Source organism: Oryx dammah, unplaced genomic scaffold (assembly GCF_014754425.2).
Source record: "Oryx dammah isolate SB20612 unplaced genomic scaffold, SCBI_Odam_1.1 HiC_scaffold_26, whole genome shotgun sequence".
In the NCBI taxonomy this organism is placed as follows: Eukaryota; Metazoa; Chordata; class Mammalia; order Artiodactyla; family Bovidae; genus Oryx; species Oryx dammah.
Window position 1 is genome coordinate 18,005,154 of NW_024070210.1, and position 24,133 is coordinate 18,029,286.

The 24,133-nt window shown below is 43.5% G+C and overlaps 1 protein-coding gene across 1 annotated transcript in view; it reads left to right on the forward strand.

Moving 5' to 3' along the window:
* Positions 1–679: 679 nt before the first annotated feature.
* Positions 680–24,133, forward strand: part of HEATR4 (HEAT repeat containing 4) — a 42,515-nt gene continuing 19,061 nt past the window's right edge. Inside the window, exons 1-14 of the mRNA XM_040227569.1 lie at positions 680–1,936; positions 2,886–3,076; positions 4,325–4,465; positions 9,683–9,886; positions 11,624–11,767; positions 15,160–15,339; positions 16,173–16,333; positions 17,104–17,208; positions 19,265–19,383; positions 20,046–20,226; positions 20,744–20,813; positions 21,834–22,023; positions 22,702–22,780; positions 23,735–23,894. Coding sequence (XP_040083503.1) covers positions 984–1,936; positions 2,886–3,076; positions 4,325–4,465; positions 9,683–9,886; positions 11,624–11,767; positions 15,160–15,339; positions 16,173–16,333; positions 17,104–17,208; positions 19,265–19,383; positions 20,046–20,226; positions 20,744–20,813; positions 21,834–22,023; positions 22,702–22,780; positions 23,735–23,894 — 2,878 coding nt within the window. The 5' untranslated portion in view covers positions 680–983. The remainder of the gene's footprint in view (positions 1,937–2,885; positions 3,077–4,324; positions 4,466–9,682; positions 9,887–11,623; positions 11,768–15,159; positions 15,340–16,172; positions 16,334–17,103; positions 17,209–19,264; positions 19,384–20,045; positions 20,227–20,743; positions 20,814–21,833; positions 22,024–22,701; positions 22,781–23,734; positions 23,895–24,133) is intronic.

Here is a 24,133-nt window from a genome sequence, read left to right on the forward strand (position 1 = left end):
CCCACAAGCAATAAAGACCATAATATCAACCTGGTGTAAAGCTCTTAGCAAAGTAGTCTATAACTATTAATTATCGTTATTAGGCTAAGGAAGTGCTTCAGAAGGAACATTTCTTTAAGAAAAAAAAAAAAAGGCATGAATTCCAGGCATTTGTCTATAGAATTTTCCATGCTAGCTAAAACCCAGAAACAGCTTGCCCAATAGTCAAGAGCTAAGGTGATTTATATCCTTGATAAAACATTCTGCAGCTGTAAAACATTTTAACAGTGAAGACAGGGTAGCAATATGGAAAAGTACTGGTGATACTGAAAGAGCAGACTGGAGATACTGTCCTTATGGTGCTGTTAAGGAGTCAAATACTTAATGGCGCAAGGTGTCACAGGGTAAAAGTTAAAATAACTGAAATGAGCTAGGAGAGGTTTGTAAATTTATGTGTGACACAGAGGCCTGGATAGGTCAACAAAGAATTCCAGAGTAGGCAGGCACTGAGCTGTCCTGGAAGAATGGGCAGAATTTCATGCACAGGACACAGAAGGAAAGCTCTGCTTGTGATGGGAAGGACACTCAGAGAAGAGCTAGAAGAGTCAGGAGGAGGGGTTATGTCAAGACAAGGTCATCAACAGGTCATACTCGAGGAGAACCCTGAATGCCGGGCTGTGTTGTCTGAACTTTGCGCTGTAAGTTTTTTGAACAGGGAGAAAGCCACGTTTGGGGGAAAACTGGAAGCATGGGATACTGTTAAAAGGCAGTAATCTCTCAGGAGATGAGGGGCTGAGTTTTGGGACAAATGTGAGAACCAGAAGGAAAGGTCTGACACAAGGAATATTTTGATTGTTGCAGCAACTCTTTCTTTTGTCTTTCTAACTCACATGGCTTCTCCCTGCTCCCTCATCTCTTCTCCAAATCTTTTCTTACTGACTGCTATGGGCCACCAACTTCTACTGACCTAGAGCTCTCATCAGTTCTTCCCATCCCCTTAACAGATGCCTGGTCGCGCCCCCAGGCCCTCCTCTGGACCGGGCAGCCTGGAAGGAGGCATTTGCTGGGAAACAATGACTAGGACAGAAAAGGGAAGGACCACTCTTCCGCACCGTTTCAGTCAGTCACTCCTCCCACGGCTGGGATGGGGCATGATTTTCTCCAACGTAAAACCAAGAAACAAAAAGGAATGTGGCTCCGTTTCCGGTGTGCCTCCAGTCTTCCACTTCAGCCCACAGCACTGTGCATACCTCAAGAACAAATACCTGAACAACGCCAGTGCAAACCTGACGTTTTCTCAGGAGGTGGTGTGGCAGCGAGGGCTGCCCAGCGTCCCTTACAGCCAGTACAGCTTTGACCATCTCTACGACGCCAGTGGCATCATTCAGCCTCGCCAGGTCAGGAAGGCCCAGCCTGAGAAGAAGCCCGTCTGCCTCAAGGTCTCGGATTCTCCAGCTCCCCCAACAAAGGTCACCTCCCCGGCTGAGAACACGGAAAGCTATGCCAATCTTACAAAACTGAAGAAATCAAAGCCAGCTAGTGCAGGCCAGGAGGCATCTAGCCCCCTCGGTCTTTATCCAAGAGGGGAGCTGGAGATGCTGGACCTGTCACTTGCTCCAGAAGTGAACCTGGAGGAGAGGGAAACCTGGCTTCCGCCTCCTGAGAAGGAGGCCAGAGCCTGGGAGGCCGTGGTGCTGGAAAAGCTGAACAAGCGCACTGCCCGATGGATCCAGAGCAAGCGTCCTCCAAGGCCAGGGGTGTCCGCCAGTAAGTGGCAGAGCTTCTTGCGCCAGCAGTACGACTGGAGCCACATCCGCGACGAGCTCACTTCCACCAGTGACCTGGACCTCTTGAAACAGCTGGAGGAAGAAGAGATGGCAGAATTTGAGGGTCGAAGTGTCCTCCTGCCCACGCAGGAGGAAAAGAAGCCAGAGCTGCTGGTTCCCGTCTATTATCGGTAGGCTAGCTGGGGCCTCGGGCATGCCTTTGAGAATCCCTGGTTCCCTGTCAGGGACTCCCAGGTGGGCTCGCATTCCTCATTGCAGAACTCTCCCATTAACCTCGTGTGTTTTCCACTACCAACCTACTAAGACTTCCACAAAGTAAGGTTTCTCAACCTCGCCCTCTTCGCATCCTGGGTTGGATAATTCTGTGCTGGGGCGGCCGGCCCTGTGTGCTATAGGATGTTTGGCAGCATCCTACTGGAAGCCAGTAGCACTCTCCACCTGTGACGACCAAAGATGTCCCCAGATGTTGACACATGTCCCTCTGAAGGACAAAACTGCTCCCAGTTGAGTACCACTGCCTTTAAAGGAAGGAGTTCTTAGCCTTTCCCAGCAGAGCCATTCTGCTGTTCCAGGTACTAACCAGGGGCTCCTAGAAATGTGTCCGTGGTGAGAGTGAGGAAGGCAGAGACCTCATGGTTCTGAGGTTTGGTCCCACCTTACTCTGAATAAGGAGCCAGTGTGTCACTCACTCAAAAACTGACTGGTAGCAGGATGGAGAACTAAACAAGCTGAGAGAAGAGGAGCATTGCTATGCATTTCTCATGTGGCTTCCTTTTCATTTGTAACTAGAAGGAAGACTGGAGCTGTAACAGCCCTGATTCCTAGAAGTGAGCTAAAAATAAGTGGCAATATTTATTCCTTCATTTATTGCACAAATATACATTGCACTCCCACTACTTTCCAGGCACTCTGCCAAGTGCTGGGAATACAACGTAAATGAGACAGCTGTGGACCTATCCTTTAAAGAGCTTACAGTCTGTCCGCTGAACAACCACACATGAGAGATAAAGTGAGGTCATGGAGGAGGTGGGCTCCCTGCCCCAAGTCCAGGCACTCTCTAAGGGCACCGATTTTAAAGCTACCTGTACCCCCCTTTCTCCCCCTCTCACTCCTTCCAAGACTGCCAAATTACTTGCCGCAAGGGCAGACAGCTGAAACCATGCCTGGCATGAATAAGACAGCTCAGGAAATAGATGAAAAGGGGAGCGTCTACAAGCACCCAAGCCAGAGCCACGTTCGACAGGTGAATCCCCGAGCTGGAAAGTTTGCTTACTCCACAGACAACACCTTTGAACAGGAGATTTATTTCGGTAATGAAGCTGGGGTCCTGTAGTTGGGGCTGAGGGGACATGGAGCAGGGAGGTAGAAGGTAGCAGGGAGCTGGAGGAGTCATGGATGTGGATGAGAGGCCCTGGATGAACCAGGTGTTCATGGGAACATCTCCTGGTTAACTAACATGGGAAGGTTTGGGGCAGGGAGCAGGGGGATGGACGGTGGGGATAGGGAGTAGGTATCCAATGGGGATGGGACTTCTTCTTCCCTGCCTCTTATGCTTCTTCTTCTTCCCCTCATGCTCACTGAGGAGGTAGTGGAGGGTAGGATGGCAGAGCAAGCAAGATGTGGCTTTGGGAACAACCTACCTCTTCTCTGCACACCCTTATCCCTTCTCTCATTGAGATTATTCCCCCACTGAGGTGCTGTGTTCGAAGAAAAATCCTAGACTTTGGAGATCTGAGTTTAAATCCTGGCTTAGCCCCCTCCTCATAACCTTCAGCAAATTATATAATCCCTATGAGCCTCATGTACCTTATTTGTAAAACAGTATCAACTAAAATGCTCTTCAAAGAGATGGGAACTATATAGTGCTTCTCACCCAGTGCCCACCAGCTTCCCCATCCGTCCCACTAGCTTTTAGATGCCTGGGCTTCTGGGATACACAGTCTAGGCCCACATGCTCCAAGTTGTTTCTTCTTCCTTACCCCCATCTTGTTCCTAAACTGCTTTCAACTGAAAGTTTTCTTAAAATGTTTAACAAAATTATTTGGATGAAGGTATTTATGACTGCTGAGAGATGAATTAGGGAACTCTTCATTAGTATCTAGCTTTTCATAGGGGACAATACCTGTAAGTTAGTTTCTGACTTGGTTTCTGGGCCATTTTGGGGCCACCAGCTCATACTTCCAAGCAATAGTCACCTTCAGGGGATGTCCCCAGAGCACAGTAGCCATGAGTACCAGAGGCTAGAGTAGAGCAAAAGGAAACTGGGTCTCCTGTGTGCTTCTTGCTGAATCCTTTCTCCATCATCCCCATTAACCAGGCATACCCACTACCTTGCTTTATTTACAGTTTGCCATCCATGTACATATCAATATGCAATAATTTTTATTTAGCATTTTAAAACTTCATATGAAATGAGATCATTCTGTATTTGATTTGGTTTTTTAAATGGATTTTTCTGGGGAAATAAAAGGAAATTTGGTCTGATCCTGGTAACCAAAAACCCAGGAAGAGAGGAGGAGGAGGTTCTAAGGACTCATTATTTCTTTGTCTGTTCACAGATGAAGTCCAGATCATCCACCAGACTGGTGCAAAAAGAGACCAAATTCTCCTGGAAAATCTCAATCGGTACATCAAGCAGTTATCTAAGGTCTTCCCTGAAACCCCAGAAAGGTGGACTTCTCAGCCAGTTCCTGAATCAAGTAAGCAGGAAGCTGATACTGATAATGGGAGTAAACATGGAAGTGGGCCTATTTCTTTAAGGTCCCTTTTCTGCAGGTGGGGACACCATCAGCATCTAGGGGAGTCCCTCCCAACTAACTAAGAATCATCTCATAAAATTATAAGATATTAACTGTAACAAGGAAAAGCCTCTGTGGCCCATACAGCTGAAATTAGACAGAACTTAAGTATAACCGAGCAGTTTAGGGCCAGTAATTACTAACAAGACAGATCTGGCTTAACAGTTCCAAAGGAAGTACATTAAACTTCTGCTGTTGCACTCTACCCTCCCACTCCATTCTCAGGCCCATACCTGTGTTTCTTCATTCTGTATGTTAGGTAGTCAGTTCAGTTCAGTCGCTCAGTCGTGTCCAGCTCTTTTCGACCCCATGAATCGCAGCACGCCAGGGCTCCCTGTTCATCACCATCTCCTGGAGTTCACTCAGACTCATGTTCATCGAGTCCGTGCTGCCATCCAGCCGTCTCATCCTCGGTCGTCCCTTTCTCCTACTGCCCCCAATCCCTCCCGGCATCAGAGTCTTTTCCAAAGAGTCAACTCTTCGCATGAGGTGGCCAAAGTACTGGAGTTTCAGCTTCAGCATCATTCCCTCCAAAGAAATCCCAGGGTGGATCTCCTTGCAGTCCAAGGGACTCTCAAGAGTCTTCTCCAACACCACAGTCCAAAAGCATCAATTCTTCGGTGCTCAGCCTTCTTCACACTCCAACTCTCACATCCATACCTGACCACAGGAAAAACCATAGCCTTGACTAGACAGACCTTAGTCGGCAAAGTAATGTCCCTGCTTTTGAATATACTATCTAGGTTGGTCATAACTTTTCTTTCAAGGAGTAAGCATCTTTTAATTTCATGGCTGAAGTCACAATCTGTGGTGATTTTGGAGCCCAAAAAAATAAAGTCTGACACTGTTTCCACTGTTCCCCCATCTATTTGCCATGAAGTGATAGGACCAGATGCCATGATCTTCGTTTTCTGAATGTTGAGCTTTAAGCCAACTTTTTCACTCTCCTCTTTCACTTTCATCAAGAGGCTTTTTAGCTCCTCTTCACTTTCTGCCATAAGGGTGGTATCATCTGCATATCTGAGGTTATTGATATTTCTCCCAGCAATCTTGATTCCAGCTTGTGTTTCGTCCAGTCCAGCGTTTCTCATGATGTACTCTGCATATAAGTTAAATAAGCAGGGTGACAATATACAGCCTTGACATACTCCTTTTCCTATTTGGAACCAGTCTGTTGTTCCATGTCCAGTTCTAACTGTTGCTTCCTGACCTGCATACAGATTTCTCAAGAGGCAGGTTAGGTGGTCTGGTATTCCCATCTCTTTCAGAATTTTCCACAGTTTATTGTGATCCACACAGTCAAAGGCTTTGGAATAGTCAATAAAGCAGAAATAAATGTTTTTCTGGAACTCTCTTGCTTTTTCCATGATCCAGCGGATGTTGGCAATTTGATCTCTGGTTCCTCTGCCTTTTCTAAAACCAGCTTGAACATCAGGGAGTTCATGGTTCACGTATTGCTGAAGCTTGGCTTGGAGAATTTTGAGCATTACTTTACTAGCGTGTGAGATGAGTGCAATTGTGCAATAGTTTGAGCATTCTTTGGCATTGCCTTTCTTTGGGATTGGAATGAAAACTGACCTTTTCCAGTCCTGTGGCCACTGCTGAGTTTTCCAAATTTGTTGGCATATTGAGTGCAGCACTTTCACAGCATCATCTTTCAGGATTTGAAATAGCTCAACTGGAATTCCATCCCCTCCACTAGCTTTGTTCGTAGTGAAGCTTTCTAAGGCCCACTTGACTTCACATTCCAGGATGTCTGGCTCTAGATGAGTGATCACATCATCATGATTATCTGGGTCGTGAAGATCTTTTTTGTACAGTTCTTCCATGTATTCTTGCCACCTTTTCTTAATATCTTCTGTTTCTGTTAGGTCCATACCATTTCTGTCCTTTATCGAGCCCATCTTTGCATGAAATGTTCCCTTGGTATCTCTAATTTTCTTGAAGAGATCTCTAGTCTTTCCCATTCTTTTCTTTTCCTCTATTTCTTTGCACTGATATCTGAAGAAGGCTTTCTTATCTCTTCTTGCTATTCTTTGGAACTCTGCATTCAGATGCTTATATCTTTCCTTTTCTCCTTTGCTTTTTGCCTCTCTCCTTTTCACAGCTACTTGTAAGGCCTCCCCAGACAGCCATTTTGCTTTTTTGCATTTCTTTTCCATGGGGATGGTCCTGATCCCTGTCTCCTGTACAATGTCAGGAACCTCATTCCATAGTTCATGAGGCACTCTCTCTATCAGATCTAGGCCCTTAAATCTATTTCTCATGTCCACTGTATAATCATAAGGGATTTGATTTAGGTCATACCTGAATGGTCTAGCGGTTTTCCCTACTTTCTTCAATTTAAGTCTGAATTTGGTAATAAAGAGTTCATGGTCTAAGCCACAGTCAGCTCCTGGTCTTGTTTTTTTTGACTGTATACAGCTTCTCCATCTTTGGCTGCAAAGAATATAATCAATCTGATTTCGGTGTTGACCATCTGGTGATGTCCATGTGTAGAGTCTTCTCTTGTTTTGTTGGAAGAGGGTGTTTGCTATAACCAGTGCATTTTCTTGGCAAAACTCTATTAGTCTTTGCCCTGCTTCATTCTGCATTCCAAGGCCAAATTTGCCTGTTACTCCAGGTGTTTCTTGACTTCCTACTTTTGCATTCCAGTCCCCTATAATGAAAAGGACATCTTTTTTGGTATGTTAGGTAAGGAAGAGGGAAAGGAGTTAATCAAGAAATCAACTTCTGAAACAAAAAGTGCCCATCCTCCAAGAGACTATATCTCAGTTCAAAAGCATCAATTCATCAGCACTCAGCTTTCCTTATAGTCCAACTCTCACATCCATACATGACTACTGGAAAAACCATAGCTTTGACTAGATGGACCTTGGTCAGCAAAGTAATGTCTCTGCTTTTTAATATACTATCTAGGTTGGTCATAGTTTTTCTTCCAAGGAGTAAGCATCTTTTAATTTAATGGCTGCAGTCACCATCTGCAGTGATTTTGGAGCCTAAGAAAATAGTCTCTCACAGTTTCTATTGTTTCCCCATCTATTTGCCATGATGCCATGATCTTAGTTTTCTGAGTGTTGAGTTTTAAGCCAACTTTTTTACTCTCCTCTTTCACTTTCATCAAGAGACTCTTTAGATCTTATTTACTTTCTGCCACAAGGGTGGTGTCATCTGCATACCTGAGGTTATTGATATTTTTCCCAGAAATCTCGGTTCCAGCTTGTGCTTCATCCAGCCTGGCATTTCACATGATGTACTCTGTATAGAAGTTAAATAAGCAGGGTGACAGTATACAGCCTTGATGTACTCTTTTCTCCATTTGGAACCAGTCTGTTGTTCCATGTCCAGTTCTAACTGTTGCTTCCTGATCTGCATACAGATTTCTCAGGAGGCAGGTCAGGTTGGTCTGGTATTCCCATTTCTTGAAGAATTTTCCACAGTTTGTTGTGATCCACACAGTCAAAGGCTTTAGCATAGTCAATAAAGCAGAAGTAGATGTTTTTCTGGAACTCTCTTGCTTTTTTGATGATCCAGTGGATGTTGGCAATTTGATCTCTGGTTCCTCTGCCTTTTCTAAAACCAGCTTGAACATCTGGAACATCTTGGTTCATGTACTGTTGAAGCCTGGCTTGGAGAATTTTGAGCATTACTTTGCTAGCGTGTGAGATGAGTACAACTGTGCGGTAGTTTGAACATTCTTTGACATTGCCTTTCTTTGGGATTGGAGTGAAAATGCCTTTTCCAGTCCTGTGGCCACTGCTGAGTTTTCCAAATTTGTTGGCATATTGAGTGCAACACTTTCATAGCATCATCTTTCAGGATTTGAGATAACTCAGCTGGAATTCTATCACCTCCACTAGCTTTGTTCGTAGTGATGCTTCCTAAGGCCCACTTGACTTCCCATTCCAGGATGTCTGGCTCTAAGTGAGTGATCACACCATCGTGATTATCTGGGTCGTGAAGATCTTTTTTGTACAGTTCTTCCATGTATTCTTGCCACCTCTTCTTAATATCTTCTGCTTCTGTTGGGTCCATACCTTTATCGAGCCCATCTTTGCATGAAATGTCCCCTTGGTATCTCTAATTTTCTTGAAGAGGTCTCTAGTCTTCCCCATTCAATTGTTTTCCTCTATTTCTTTGCACTGATCACTGAGGAAGGCTTTCTTAGCTCTCCTTGCTATTCTTTGGAACTCTGCATTCAAATGGGTATACCTTTCCTTTTCTCCTTTGCCTTTAGCTTCTCTTCTTTTCTCAGCTATTTGTAAGGCCTCCTCAGACAACCATTTTGCTTTTTTGCATTTCTTTTTCTTGGGTATGGTCTTGATCACTGCCTCTTGTACAGTGTTACAAACCTCCATCCATAGTTCCTCAGGCACTCTATCAGATCTAATCCCTTGAATCTATTTGTCACTTCCTCTGTATAATCATAAGGGATTTGATTAGGTCATACCTGAATGGTCTAGTGGTCTCCCTACTTTCTTCAGTTCTTGAATTTTGCAATAAAGAGTTCATGATCTGCGCCACAGTCAGCTCCCAGTCTTGTTTTTACTGACTGTATAGAGCTTCTCCATCTTCGGCTGTAAAGAATGTAATCAATCTGACTTTGGTATTGACCATCTGGTCAATGTTCATGTGCAGAGTCATCTCTTGTATTGTTGGAAGAGGGTGTTTGCTTGTAAACTCTTAGTAGCTTATAATCCCACTCCTCCTCCCAAATTAAGAACACTAAAAAGGAAACAATAAATTAGGAATTAATGACCAATTATATCCTACTTTTAATGGTAATATATCAAATGTTGAATTTTATGAGCAAATCTTATTACATGTAAATATATTTATGTTCCTAAAGATTTCTTAAACATATATAAAGGTTTGTATGTACCTTATCTTTTCTTCCCTACATTTCTCTGCCCATCATCATGGCTTTATCATGTCTGTAGTCACTGCCTGTCATGACTTCCAATGGGACTTGTACCCAGTTTTCTACCTAATCACAGGAAAGCTGGCTCTTGATGGTTTTGTTTTGCATTGGTGCTAGCTGGGAATAGGCATGTGATGCTGGCTGGAATTCAGGCCCAGGGCAATGGGCATAATACCTCATACTGTCGCCCCACCCAGCTTGCAAGCCTGTGAAAGGAGCCATGCGCTGGACAGCTTTGCCCACACCGGCCAAGGATCTGCTGCTGAAGGTGGGTGAGAAGGACGTGTCCGTGAAGACCAGGAAACTGAAGAAGCAAGCAGAGTCACTGAAGGAGAATGTGTCTTGGGAACTGGTGGTCCTGCGAAGGATGCTGCAGGAATGGAAGATGGCCTGGGCTCTAAGTGAGTGAAGGAGGGGTGCAGGGGCGGGGGGTGTGTGGGGGATCATTCTGACGTAGCAGTGATTTGTGAAGGAAGTTCTCACCTTGGCCAAGTATTTCTCAATTTTTGAAAATCCATCCCTCTCTTATGAAGAATAAAAATCTGGTTGCCTCATCAAGGCTAGACTAGGTAAGAGCTTTTCATACAATGGCAGTTGCATTTATCTGGATGCTTTTCACATGGGCAGGTTCTACATCAGTAATTTGTGGAAACTCACTACCCAGAGAACTCTTCACAGGCAGAGGCCCTATCTTACTGACCCCTGAAACGTCTCACTCAATACATGATGCATGAAAGAAAGGGTGAATATGCTCCCCAAGCAATGGAAATGCAGTGATCAAAAAAACCTGCAATTGGCTCTCCAAAATTCATTTGTAAATTTGGAATTAGCACATATTTAGTTTGCCTTCACAGATTCCAGAGTAGTGTGCCTGGGGCAAAGGAAGGGCCCAGCAAGGACTGTTGAAAACTGCAAGATTTGAGGACTCAAGGGCTGCTGGCTTTCAGAATGTGAAAAACTAGTTAGTACAGGAAAAAAGAGGTGATCCATCACATAAACTGGTTCAGATAAACAAAAAGCACTGAAAAAGAGATTCTGAGTAAAAACTACCAGTAGGGAGCATCTATAGGTGGTGGGAGCACTGAAACAAAAGCTCACACCTATAAAAAGTGTTGCTACACTTGTGGCTCAGCTGGTGAAGAATCTGCCCACAATGCAGGAGACCTGGGTTTGATCCCTCAGTTGGGGAGGTCCTCTGGAGATGCAAAAGGCTACCCAGCCCAGTATTCTGGCCTGGAGAATTCCATGGACTGTATAGTCCATGGCATCGTAAAGGGTCGGACACGACTCAGTGACTTTCGCTTTCAGGTGCTGTGTTTGGTCATGTCTCTTTGTGACCTCATGGACTCTAGCCCACCAGGCTCCTCTATCCATGGAATTTTCCATGCAGGTGTACTGGAGTGGGTTGCCAGGCTAGCCTCCAGGGGACCTTCCCGACCCAGGGATCAAACCTGCGTGTCTCTTGTGCCTCCTGCATTGACAGGCAGATTCTTTACCACTAGCACCATGTGGGAAGCCCCTATAAAGAGGGCAAAGTACCCTTGATCACTGTCTTATTGTTCCATTTTCCAGATGATAACAGTAAAGAGTTATTTATGGGAATTCCCTGGTGGTCTAGTGGTTCAGACTCATACTTTCACTGCTGTGGACCCAAGTTCGGTCCCTGGTCAGGGAATTAAGATTCCATAAGCCATGCAGTGAGGCAAAAAAAGAAATTATTTTAAAAAACAAAAACATAGAATACAGGATGGGATTGGGAGGAGTTTTGTTCGAGAATTATTAATACCTAAGAAGATTCAGCTCAGTTGGTAAAGAATCTGCCTACAGTGCAGGAGACCCGGGTTCGATCCCTGGGTTGGGAAGATCCCCTGGAGAAGGAAATGGCAACCCACTCCAGTATCCTTGCCTGGAAAAGCTCATGGACAGAGGAGCCTGGTGGGCTGCAGTCCATGGGGTCACAAAGAGTTGGGTTCGACTGATTGACTAACACTTCCTTAAGGGAGCATCAAAGGGGGCTCTTTATGCTTCTGAGCTGTTTTGCTTGGATTGTCCTAGGGGAAAGGGCCTTCTTGTCACCTGTCTGCAACACAATATCTAACCCTAAGTGGTCCTCTTCTAATTCTCCTCCTGTGGTGTAGTCATCGAGTGGCACCATAAGACTATCGAGGGCCTGCTGCAGAGCTTGGTGGACATCCATGATGACGTCCGGATCCAAGCCATCGTCACTTGTGCCACAGCTGCTTTAGAACGGCCCCGTGCTGTCATCAGTCAAGGGGACTCCGGTAAGAGCCACAACGGGACTGCTTGAGAATATAAGCAATCCATAGAACCATAGAAGTTTTGAACTGGCGGGGACCTTGGAGCTTATCTGAGATTATTTCACAAAATGGAAACAAAGATCCAGAGACTGGCCTGAATATACACAACTTCTCAGCAACAGAGATGAGTTTAAAATTCCTGACTTCTGATCTAGTGCTTTTTTGCACTAATTTCATCACCCTTGGATGCTTAGTGGTTCACAAGCAAGTTCACATTGTTCTGCCTTGAGAGATCCCATTCATAAATACCAAAGAGTATACGTATTTATGTATGTATATGCACACACTTTCCCCCCGAATACAATTTAGTCCTTCTTTTCACAGCATGTTGATAGTCTCAAACTCAACATGTCCCAAACTAAACTCATCATTCTTGCCTTTAGACCCCTCCTCACATCCCACATAGCAACCAGCAGCCCCATAACCCAGCCAGTTTGAGTCAGGACTCTGGGAGTCAGCCTGGACAAAACTCCTTCCTCTCCCCACAACTATTGACCAATAGAGTCTATGGATTCTGCTTCATAAACATTTTTTTTTAATTACAAAAGAAATACAAAGTGTCATTATCAGTCAACACAGAGGAGTTTAAAAAGAGGTTCCTTCCAACCCACCTCCCAGCCCCAGTCCCACCCCACGCCATTTCCAGGGTATACAATGTTTAATTTGGCATTCTACAACTTTCTGTGCTTTTACAAACACATGCCAACATATATGTAGGTTTTTCTATTTATTACAAAAATGAGTGTTGGATTTTACCAGCCATTTTCTAGTTTTTTCTCCTTTATTTTGTGGTTATAATGAATTCTAGTGTTAAAATCTTAGAATAAATCCTAATGGATCATTCTCTTATTGCTCAACTGGATTTGATTTGCTCATATTTTAAAATATTTGTAAATGAAATTGGTAATTTTGTGTTTATTTACAGTATTTTTGTTAAGTGTTAGTGTTTATTTACAGTATTTTTGTTAAGTGTTAGTTTTTACTAGTTTTATAAAATGAATTAAGAACTTGACCATTTTTCCCAATGGCTGTATAACCTTTTGAAAAAGAAATGTCAATAGCATTTTTCTTTGCTAGCAATAAGCAGTTAAAAAAGGAACATTTCCCATCTACAAGAGCTAGAACTATAATCTACTGAGGAGCTGGTTTAACAAGACACAAGACTCAGATGACAGAAACTATAAAGTGCTATTAAAAGGACATAAAACCCACTGACTCTTACTAACCCCCAAGTGCCCTCTCAGATACCACCTTTTGTGTATAGCCTGAGCTGACATTTTTTCCTTCTCTGTTGCTAGTAGCATCCTAATATTATTCTGTCCTTATATTTATCATTCTGTCATAATTGTCTGTTTACTTTTCTGCAATCTCTACCAGGCAAGGAACTTCTTAGAGGTGGGGACTAATTTTATCCCTACAAAATTGTCAAGTTTTTAAGGTTTCTTTTCACTTATTTCCAGTCTACTGAGTTCCAGGCATGAGCATTTAAACTCCAGCTTTTCAAATCTGTCTCTCCCCTCTGCTAGGAAATTTTCTCTCTTGACCTGATCAACTTCTATACATGCCCCTCAACTTTCAGCTAAGACGTCACCTCCTCCAAGGAGTCTTCCTTGCCTTACCCCCCTGCTATATGCTTCCCACACACGTGCTCAGTCGCATTCGACTCTTTGCGACCCTGTGGACTGTAGCCCACCAGGGTCCTCTGTCCATAATATACTCATGTTTCAACATAGCAGTACTTTTAATTTTTTTAATTTAAAATTTTAATTTAATTTTTTCCACACAGCAGTAAGGGATTCTCCAGGCAAGAATACTGGAGTGGGTTGCCACTTCCTACTCCAGGGGATGTTCCCGACCCAGGGATTGAACCTGCATCTCCCACACTGGCAAGAGGATTCTTTACCACTGTAGTCCTTGGGAAGCCCATGCTTCCACACATACACATTTTTTAACTGCTTATTTTCTTGAGTATTAAATGGGGTGATATGTATTAGTGCCTGGCATAGAGAAAACCTTCCATAGGTGGGAAGAGATATTACCTTATCTCCAGATGTCCACATACAAGAACACCTTTGTCTTTCCCTTTCACGTGATCCCTTTCCTGGGTGTTGAGATTTTGATTTGTCTTGTTTCCTCCCCACATCTTCCCAAAGAATATTATCTTACTCATTATTTCTTGAAATACTCAACTGACTTCCATCTGATCCCCTCAAAGGCACATATTTCATCTAGCCCTTTCTAAACATATGGCATAGTGGCTTACAGTAGTGGTAAAAAGGACAAAGGAGAAATTTTATATAAAATCTTAGCTGTAAGTCTAGCTCTGCCATATCGTGGGAAGTCACTTATCCTCTCTGAACTTCATACTAAAAATGGGAGGATAGTTGTGCACAAAAATTTAACACAACACTTTCCCCTTCTACTTGAGAAATGAGCTTTAGTTAAATGCCTACCTGTTGTCCCAATAACCTGGTAAGGGCAGAAATTATCTTCACAGGCCACATAGCTTATGATGAAAATGAACCCTGACTGCTAAATGATGTTTGGACTGGGAAGAACTACAAGTGAAACATACATGCCTGGAGGATGGTACCTCCTTCAGGCTCCCAAAAATGCTGTGACTTATCAAGGCAGGCCCTTTGAGGACCCTGGAATTATATCTATGGAGTTGTTATATAAAAGAGATAATAACTCTGGTGGAACATAAGACTTATGCCCAGAGTCGATTCTATGCTCATGAGCTGTCCCCAGAGTGCTAGACAAACCATTCTCAAGAACTCTTGCCAAAAGGAACACTGATGCTTCCCTGTGGGCAAACTATGTTCCCATCCCATTTCCTTCCGAAGACTATGGCCTATGATAGTCTTACGAGGCTGTTTAGTTAAACCTAAAAGGATTCCTGAAAAACACACGTTTCAGGTGAGCTCCACAGTAATACCCGTCTTGCCTACTTCAGTGAGGGTTAGAAGACTGAAGGAGATAATGAATATGAAACACTATCCAAGTGGCAAAGCACTACCTAAATATATTTGCTATTATTACTAAAATTACAAAAATTGATTTTCATCACTAAAACTCATGGTGATAGTCACCTAGTAGGAAACATATTCATTTGGCCTGAATACAGCTCTGCAGAGACCAGATGATAAAGATGTGAGAACAGGAATACCCAGCACAAAAGTTAGCCTTAAAATCCCACCCACTGTAGGGGTTCAGCTAAATTCTAATTAAGTAGCAGTAAGCATCTGCAACTGAGGCTGAAATGACCCCCATATGGCTACAGGGGAAACGCCACGTTTTAGAGAAAAGCAAAGGGACTAGCTAACACCCTCTTATTGGCTCTCTTTTGATCACAGACAAGGAAACTATGAAGGCCTTATCTATTCAGGACTTGCCAGAGGTTCTACAGCCCCCGCTAATGGCTGCTCTTTGTGACAAGAATGCCAATGTGCGGATGGCCGCAGCAGTATGCCAATATGCCATACAGTCACATAATCCTCTTGCCCAGGAAATCATGCAGACTGTCCTTCTGAAGGGTGAGTAACTCCTTGTTACTTCCGACCTGGAAATATGCGGTAAAGAAAGAACATCTCACCATCAGCTTTTCCTGATCCCTCCCTCTCCACCTCATGCTCTTACTTTAGATAACAGGATTTCTCCCTCCCAGGTACTTTACAAGACAGGTACACTGCCACCTAGTGGTACCTGGGCTAACCGTGTCATAGATGTATTTGGCTAAACCATGTCCCCTTTCCTGTTAGATTTTTCAATTGAAAAGATAATGTAACAAGATTAAAGGATACATTCTAAAAATTTAAAAACCCACTTAAACACATCATGCTTCCATTTTTGCACATTAACTTGCAGGCACTGTCCACATGCATTGGTGTAATACCAGCAAAAGGTTCTGTCTGATGTTGATAGGCTCTGGTACCTTACTCTGAAAGATGGACTTGCTCCTTGCATGGTGGCAGGGGTGGAGGACAACTGTGTGACCAGTTTGGCCTTCTGCACAGAGACACTCAACAATTTAATTCGTCTGTCTTAAGAAAGCTTCCCCTCCAGACTTCCCAGTCTCTAGCAGGAGGAACAACTGTTCACTCAGGCCAGAAGTGACTTATTGCCCTGTTACCAAACAAAAACATTTTAGGATTTGACTTTTCAGGTTAAGATTTTCAACCTACATTTAGAACCTCGATATGACCCATTTAAATGTGATTTAAATTAGAGATTGAACATCAGACTGAGGGGGTACAAGCACCTACCTGTGAAGTGAGGCAAGTAGCAGTCTTGTGTACCAACCCAGATGCTGCTCTCTCTGTGGGGAGAAGAGATGGCTATTCTGGCCTTTTTCACCTCACTGTGGCAGGTAATACCGTGGACAGCTGGGCTGCAGCTCAGTGCCTGGCTCTGGAAGGTGCTGCCACTTACCCTGTGATTAAGAGGATCCTCCACCAGCTGTTTCATAAGAAGAATGAGGACACCGAGCAACAGTCTTGTACGCTCCTGCGCCATCTCAGTGGAAAGACAGTATGTGTCCATTACAGGGTCAGAGAAAAAAACCAAGTTTGGGGGGAACAATTGGGTCTCTGAGGTCAGTGCATGTAGGGAACTGAAAATGCAGATGGGAACTTGCCTGGTGGTCCAGTGTTAAGACTGCGCTTCCACGGCAGGAAGCACTTCAGCCCCTGGTCTGGGAACTAGGAAAGATCCTGCATGTGAAGTGCAGCGACAAAAAAAAATTTTTAAAGAAAAAGAAAATGCGGGTGGTTGGGGTAGGATGATCTCATGCACAGGTAAAACTGGACTAAGTGTGGGTGAAGTGGGGTGTAGACAGGGAAAAGTGACAACAGCTAGCTGAGAAAGGTGAGGTAAGTAGGCTGTAGATGGTTTCTAACTCTATGCTAGAAGACTTACAACATGCAGAATTTGCTTGTGCTAGAAGTTTACTGTTGAAAACCACACAGACGTACAATTGCATTTACTTCCAGTAGAAATGTGAAACTCAGGCTGAGGCATATACAAACCATTTTAGGGGGAAAGATTTGATTTAACTATCAAGAAGGTCCCAGGAATTTTCTGTTCAGATTACTAATCTGTATTTTTTCCTTGACATCAGTTGGCTTGGATGGAAGAGGGCCCCATGTAAACCCACTCTTTACTTTGCTAGCAACAAGCATCCCATGTGTTTGTGACATTAATCATGCTGGATTAATGTTAGGTTAGGATGTAACTTCTTTAAGGCCCCAGCATCTCTACAAGTGACCATGGATCTCCATACAAGTCTTCTATTTCCTCAGACCCTGATACATACCATGCTTGCTGTGGAGCTGAATAGCCATCAGTGGAAAGACCGCATTGTGGCCTGCCGGGCTCTCTCCCGGATCGGTGGAAATGTCAGTTTGGTAAGCCTTTTCTTTCTGTTTCCAGGACAGAAGGGCTAAGCAAAACTGGGCTCGGGAGCTTTTCCAATTTTTGCTGCTATCTAGTTTCCCATTCTTACTAAAAACATCTGTTCCCACATTGCTGCCTCTTAGTCCTAACCCAGAATTATCTTCACATGCCAACATATCGTTCTGTTACTTAAGCCACTGCTTCTCAGCCTGGTGGGAGTCCACAAACTGTAACCTGTCTACAGTGAAATAAGCAAAGAATAAAAGTTTTAAAAGTTTACAAACTTTTTATAGTAATTTGACATTGCCTCCACATCAAGGTACTTTATAAGTATCTGTCACCATAGTCCCCACTTTCAAAGAGCTGACATTAGTGTTGGAGTAACAAGATCAACATATACAAATGATTTAAGAACAAGAGATAAATGTAATGTACTCTTAAAACTCTTCAGAGAGACAGTAGTATGGGCTGAACTTAGTAAAGTTCTGTGAAGGTGTGTGGGACAGCTGAGCAAGACTTAGATTAAGGCAAGACTTCCAGGAACGGGAAACCCTGACCATCATCTAGGCTTTCAACTGACCTCCTTCTTGCCATTATTTTAAAATCAACTTCAGCTGTCCAAATGGGTGTTTCCCCTTCTTCCTATATGCCATGATCTTTTCCTTGTAACACCAGGCAACTCCACAATGGCCCAGAACACTGCTGCTTTTGACCCTTGAATTTTGACATGGAAAGCACAGAACTTGGCCATTCAGTATAGTCAGTATAATTCTGGACTTCCCTGGTGGCTCAGATGGGAAAGAATCTGCCTGCAATGAAGGAGACCCAGGTTCTATCCCTGGGTCATTCTAGTCTGGGTTAATTCTGCCTGGACCTTGCTGCTAAAGTCCGGGACCAGCGGCACAGGGATCACTTGGGAATTTGCTGGAAATGCAAAAATCTCACCCCGGGTCAATTCAGTCAGAATCTGCATTTAACAGTGTCTTTTTAACATCTGATTTATTTGCACATTCACCTTCTCAGCACTTGTCACTCAGGATGGCCTATTGGAAGTAAAGAGCCATGCAAGCAGGGGATGGGGTAAAGATGAGACCATCACATCAGACTGATGGGGTTAAAACAACATGTCCATCAGTTCTTTCACTTATTCAGTGAGCCTGCAGTTTCTGACCACATCTTACATGTTAGGCAGGTAGCTAGCCCTGGGTATGCAAAGATAACATGTCTTCTCTTACTAAATGTTACATGTAAACAGCTATAACAGATGTAGCTGTAAAGTATTATGGGGATTTCCTATTGCTTACAGAAGGGAGAGGTGAGTTCTCTGAGGACAGCCTTTTGAGGTCAACCCTAAAAGAATAGGAAAACATCAGGTATCAAGGGTAGAAAGGGAGCTATTTCAAGGAGGGAGAATAGCTTAGGGCACATTACCTAATCACCAAGTCATGTTTATCCCTTCTGCTTTGAGAGATATACTAACACACAGGGTGGCCAAAGGTCCTAGCTGGTCTAGTACATAGGACTTGCCCAGGCAAATTGGGATGAGGTGGTCACCCTACTAATGTATCACCTTCAAATTTTAAGAGTCTCAAGTGCAGCTGACAATATAGTTTGGTTAGTTTAAAGCACGAGCTTCAAAAATAGGCCTGGATCTGAGTTCTGGCTCCAGGACTCAACATGTTAACCATGAGTAAGAAATCTAAGCCTCCATTTTGTCACCTGTAAGTGGTAGTATCTGCCGTATGGGATTATTTGGGAGGATTAAGTGATGGGTAAAACTGCTTATGAGTACAGTGCCAATTACAAAATGGGATTCCCAGGTGGTTCAGTGGTTAAACAATCCGCCTGCCAATGCAGAAGACAAGGGTTCAGTCCCTGGGTCGGGAAGATCCCCTGAAAGAGGAAATGGCAACCCACGCCAGTATTCTTGCCTGGGAAATCCCCTGGACAGAGGAGCCTGGCAGGCTACAGTCCACAGGGTCTAAATGATTCGGACCCAACTTGGCAACTGAACATACAAAACTGATGCACTGATAAATGGTAGCTAACTATTATACCTATTTATAGGATATGAAACATAAGTTGATCCAGCTGATGTTGAGTGACTGGAATAAGAAAGTGAGACAAGCAGCTGCCCAAGCTCTGGGGCAAATGAACCTTGGAAAAGAGGTGCATGACACAATCAGGTAAGACCTTATCAATGTGGAGAAAGAAACGGCATTTGTTGAGCTGCTCAGTATGCTCAGCCTTGTACAAGATCCACTGCAGATTTTTTTTTTTAATAATATAAAAAGTTAACAGTCCCTATAGATACTGAGATTGTAGCTAAGGGAAGAACCATTAATTGAATGCCCATTACATGTTTAGGCACTGTTTTAGATGTCTTGAGAGTTCAAACGTATAACATGATTCTGATTATACAAGATACACGAATGCCTAGCAAGGTCAAGTTTCACGAAGGATGGATAAGACTACATAAGCAGAGAGAAGGTAAGACATTCCATACTGGAAGCCAAATACTGAAATGAGAGTGACACATGTGAAGGCACGAGGAGAGAGCTTGACTGAAGCAACAGGCGTATGTTTCAAGTTTTCTTTATTCAGCCATTCAACAGGGCTTAGCATCTAGCATCTGCTAGGTAATAGGGATTCAAGTAAATAAAACAGTTGAGGTCTCTACCTGGTGAAACAAATTAATGGGGATAAGGCTAACTAGGAAAGGGTGGGAGTAGATAATGGCGAGCCTACAGAAGCTAGATTTCAGCCTGAGGGCACTGGAGGTAGGAGTAGGGGTAAAGAAAGGAATGGAAAAAGATTGAGGGAAAATAAAAGCACCTGTGCCTTACAGAATCAAGCTGGGCCAAGGAAATTTCCAGGAGCGTGTGGAAGCCCTCTACCTGATTTGTGGGCTCAAGCTTATGACCGCCAAGCTTCTCCCAAGCTTTCTGAACTGCTTCTCGGATGACTTCATGGCAGTTCGGCAGGCAGCTTGTTTGGCAGCTGGTGCCCTGCAGATCCGTGATAATATGGTGAGTCAAGGAGACATGTACTCTTCTTACCTGATTAACCCAAGAGGACATTATTCTGTGCTTCCCTCATACACAGATCACTCACCGTTCTATAGGGACACAGAATGAAAGATCAGAACAGGAAGGTGAGGAGATATATAGGCCACACCAACAGTTAGGACCACACATAGCTCCAAGCCAGCCTAGACTCACTCTAGAGCACACCCCTGAATCCTGTTCTCACCTCAGTTAACCAGCTTCTCATTACGTGTGCTCATAGGCTCTGGGATCAACTCCAGTGGATGGAGTTAAAAGCTCTAGTTATCAAAAGAAGCCTATATGGCCAGAGATCTGTGAGCTGGGAAAATCAATCTCTAGACAAGAGAGAACACTGTGTAAGCTAGTACTTCTGGCTCCAGCTCACTTGTCACTAGATTTGATAGATCACTTTTCCAGTTAAAGCATTTTAGAGAAGAGCAGACCCTGTCCATTCTTGCTCTTATTCTCTCCACTCAACACTGCCTTTTATCCGTCCTAGGTCCTTGAATGCCTTCTGAATCTGATACAGGGAGATCCCTGCTGGAAAATCAAGGCCTTTGCCATTCGAGGTATTATGGCAGTGGCTCCAACTCCTCTACCTCTAATACCTTCCCATATTTTATAGAGAGGATCCCCAGAATCTCTTTAGGAAGAGGGTAGAGGGGAAGGGAGGGGATGATCACAGCTTCTCAGAAGAAATTAAAAATCATTTCCTTCAATTTTTAGTTAAGGATCCTGAGTCTAGGTCTATGTCTATGTTGAGGTAGAGGATTGACAAGGCAATCCCTGCCAACTGTTGGGTATGAGTTCCAAGCAGGTATCTGCTATTGGATATACTTGCTTTCTGTAGAGGTGTCAACCATAGGACTCCGTAAAAGTCAGACCAGATTTAAGACTGCTACAAACCTAAAATCCTGCCCTCAAATTTCCTGGAGCTTCTTTTTAGGGATCTTTGACATTGCTTCTTTCTGAGTCTCGCAGGTCCCTATGAGAATCAGCTCTGGGTAGAGCCATGAAGTATAACTATACCTTCCTTTCCCCTTACCTGACTAGGCTAGTCTTGAGTTATCTATCCCATATCTCATCCCTAGGTAAATAGTGTATTCTCACATCCTAATGGACGAGGATGGTATTGAATATCCCCCTCCTAGGAATTCTCTAGAGGATTCCTAAAATACTGATTGTCATCTAAAAGGGAAGATATCCACTGGAGAAGGGATAGGCTACCCACTCCAGTATCCCTGGGCTTCCCTTGTGGCTCAGCTGGTAAAGAATCCACCTGCAATGTGGGAGACCTGGGTTTGATCCCTGGGTTGGGAAGATACCCTGGAGAAGGGAAAGGCTACCCACTCCAATATTCTGGTCTGGAGAATTCCAGGGACTGTATAGTCTATGGGATCACAAAGAGTCAGATACGACTGAGCGACTTTCACCACTTTTCAGACAATATACTTAGTTTCTGCAATATTTAATTTAGCACGTGGTTGCCTATTCTTTCTTAGTATTTACTAGTAAGGCCACTTCTGGATGCTAGGACACAGCCAACTCAGTCTTAAGTGACAGTGGGACATGCCCTCTAATCTCTGCAGCTTTGGGGCAAATTGGCTGTGTGAGTCCCCAGCTGACAGACCTCCTGCTCTGGGCTGTCCACTATGAAGAATCACCAGGTGTACGACTAGAGGCTTGCCGGAGCATCCTAGCCCTCAAACTTCAAGGAGACCGGGTCAGGGACACGTTCCTCGACGTGCTGCTCCTAGAGAACCATGAGGCTGTTCTGAAGTAAGCACTAACCTCTGGTTCTTGCCAAGACCTCTTGTACTGCCAATTCTTCCAACCTTGTTAACAGATTATGTCCTTGACTCTTCAGTCTGCTTAACAGCTGTAAAAACCACAGGCTTATCTGTGCCATTCATCTACTTATCCACGTAGGCAACAGAAAAACAGGACTAAATTAGATTTAAAGTGAAGCTCATGTAGTTTACGTATTTGTTCAGCATTCCAGGTGGTTTTTAATTCAATTAACATTTATCAAGTGCCTACTCAGTGACAACAGGCTTTGGAGTCCAAAAGAGCAGGATTTGAACCCCAGCTCAGACATGTACTAGCTATGTGAGCTTGGCTAAGTTAATTCTCTGAGCCCATTTTTTCATGTATCAGATGCAAACGGTAGTCTACCATATGGATATGTGGTGGTGATTAAGGAGATAACATGTTAGTACCTGTCATAAAGGTGTTCAATAAACATTATCTAATAGTACCTTCAAATACGTCATCTCAAAAACTACAGAACACCCCTATAAGCTAAGCATCATACCAGTTTTGCACATAAAGCTCAGCAAAACTGCACAGTTGAGACTGGAACTTAGGATTCTTATCTGATTCCAAGTGCTGTATTTTCCACCTCCATGCTTTCAAGGATAGGAAGATTTAATCTAAGAAGTCCTTTTTACCTTTCAGAGAAATTCACCATGCAATGAAGATACTCAACTTAGAAAACGAAGGAAACCAAGAAATGCTTCAGGAGATCAGGAACAGGGTAGATAAGTATAAGCTGTTTTCAAGAAAAAGTTCAGAGTTCTCAAGAGTTCCTCCCGGTGGCTCAGTGGTAAAAAATCTGCCTGTCAAAGCAGGAGATGCAGGTTCCATCTCTGGGTAGCAGAGATCACCTGAAGGAAACGGCAACCCACGCCAGTATTCTCACCTGAGAAAGTCCATGGGGTCGCAAAAGAATCAAGACTTAGCCACTAAACAGTTTCTCAGACTCCCTTCCCCAAGCATGTAGATAGGCTTTCAATATTTCTAATCGTAGAAATATTTTCTACAATCCCACAGAAAACAGAAGATACAAAACACATCTGTGCAAGACAGGATTATAAAATCCTAATAATAAAACGACAAACAGCAGAAGTCCTGTTAGTCCCATCAGGTAGCCACTGAGATCAGTTTGTTGTTGTTTCCGAAATACTGTTTCCTTCCTTCCCGTGTTCTCCCCACCATTCTCTAAACCCAAGTTCCTTCTTTTTTGCAGATGGGTATAAAGAAGGAATGAGGGATTGAAGCTGGCCCCCTAGATTTTCTTTTTCCTTCTAAATTTCTCTTAATTCCTAATCTGGGCTCTTTCCCCAAAGGAATACTAGCTAAACAGGTGGTTCTAGTTTTTCAAAGCTGCTGGCAGAGATGAGTAGAGGGGAAAAGTACTTTTAAAAAGGCAAAAGATTCTTTCTAAATATAATTCACAAAACCAATTTCATATCAGGCATTTCTTAGCAGATTCATCATGCCCAAAAGCTAAAGTAAATTTTGCATTAACAGGTGCTTTTTTCATTAACAAGTGTAAAAATGTCCAACCAACATCACAAGAGAACAATGTTTTCAGGCATTTTATGTACCACCTAATATTAATAAGCATGATGCAATATGTTACTTCATTAACACTTTTTGATCTGCAGCCTGATATAGTTTTTTTTAATCATCGTCTGTTCTGTTTCAGATTCAAACACTAAGCCAAAAGGAACTGTTGATACAGAAAGTATTCAAGATTGAGGCAGCCGTAAGAAAAGTGAAGGAGGAAGCAAAACGTGTTTATGTGCAACCCAAAGAAGGGCAAAAACCACTGAAGCTCCATACTTTTCTCCAAGAAAATTTTCAGGGTAGGTTTTCTAGGAATGAGTCCTATGCCTTGATTCCCTTAACAAGCCTTTTCAGGACTGGAGGTCTGGGGACTTAGTTGTGAGCCCTGTAGGATGAGAGCCAGGAAAGGATACTTCTCTTTCTTCTTGGCCACCATCTCAGTCTGTTATCTTTTCCTTGCCCCTTGGGTTTTGACTTTGCTATCTGATCCCTTTAGAAAAATGAATGATGTAGCTCTAACTGAACCAATTTGAAAGTG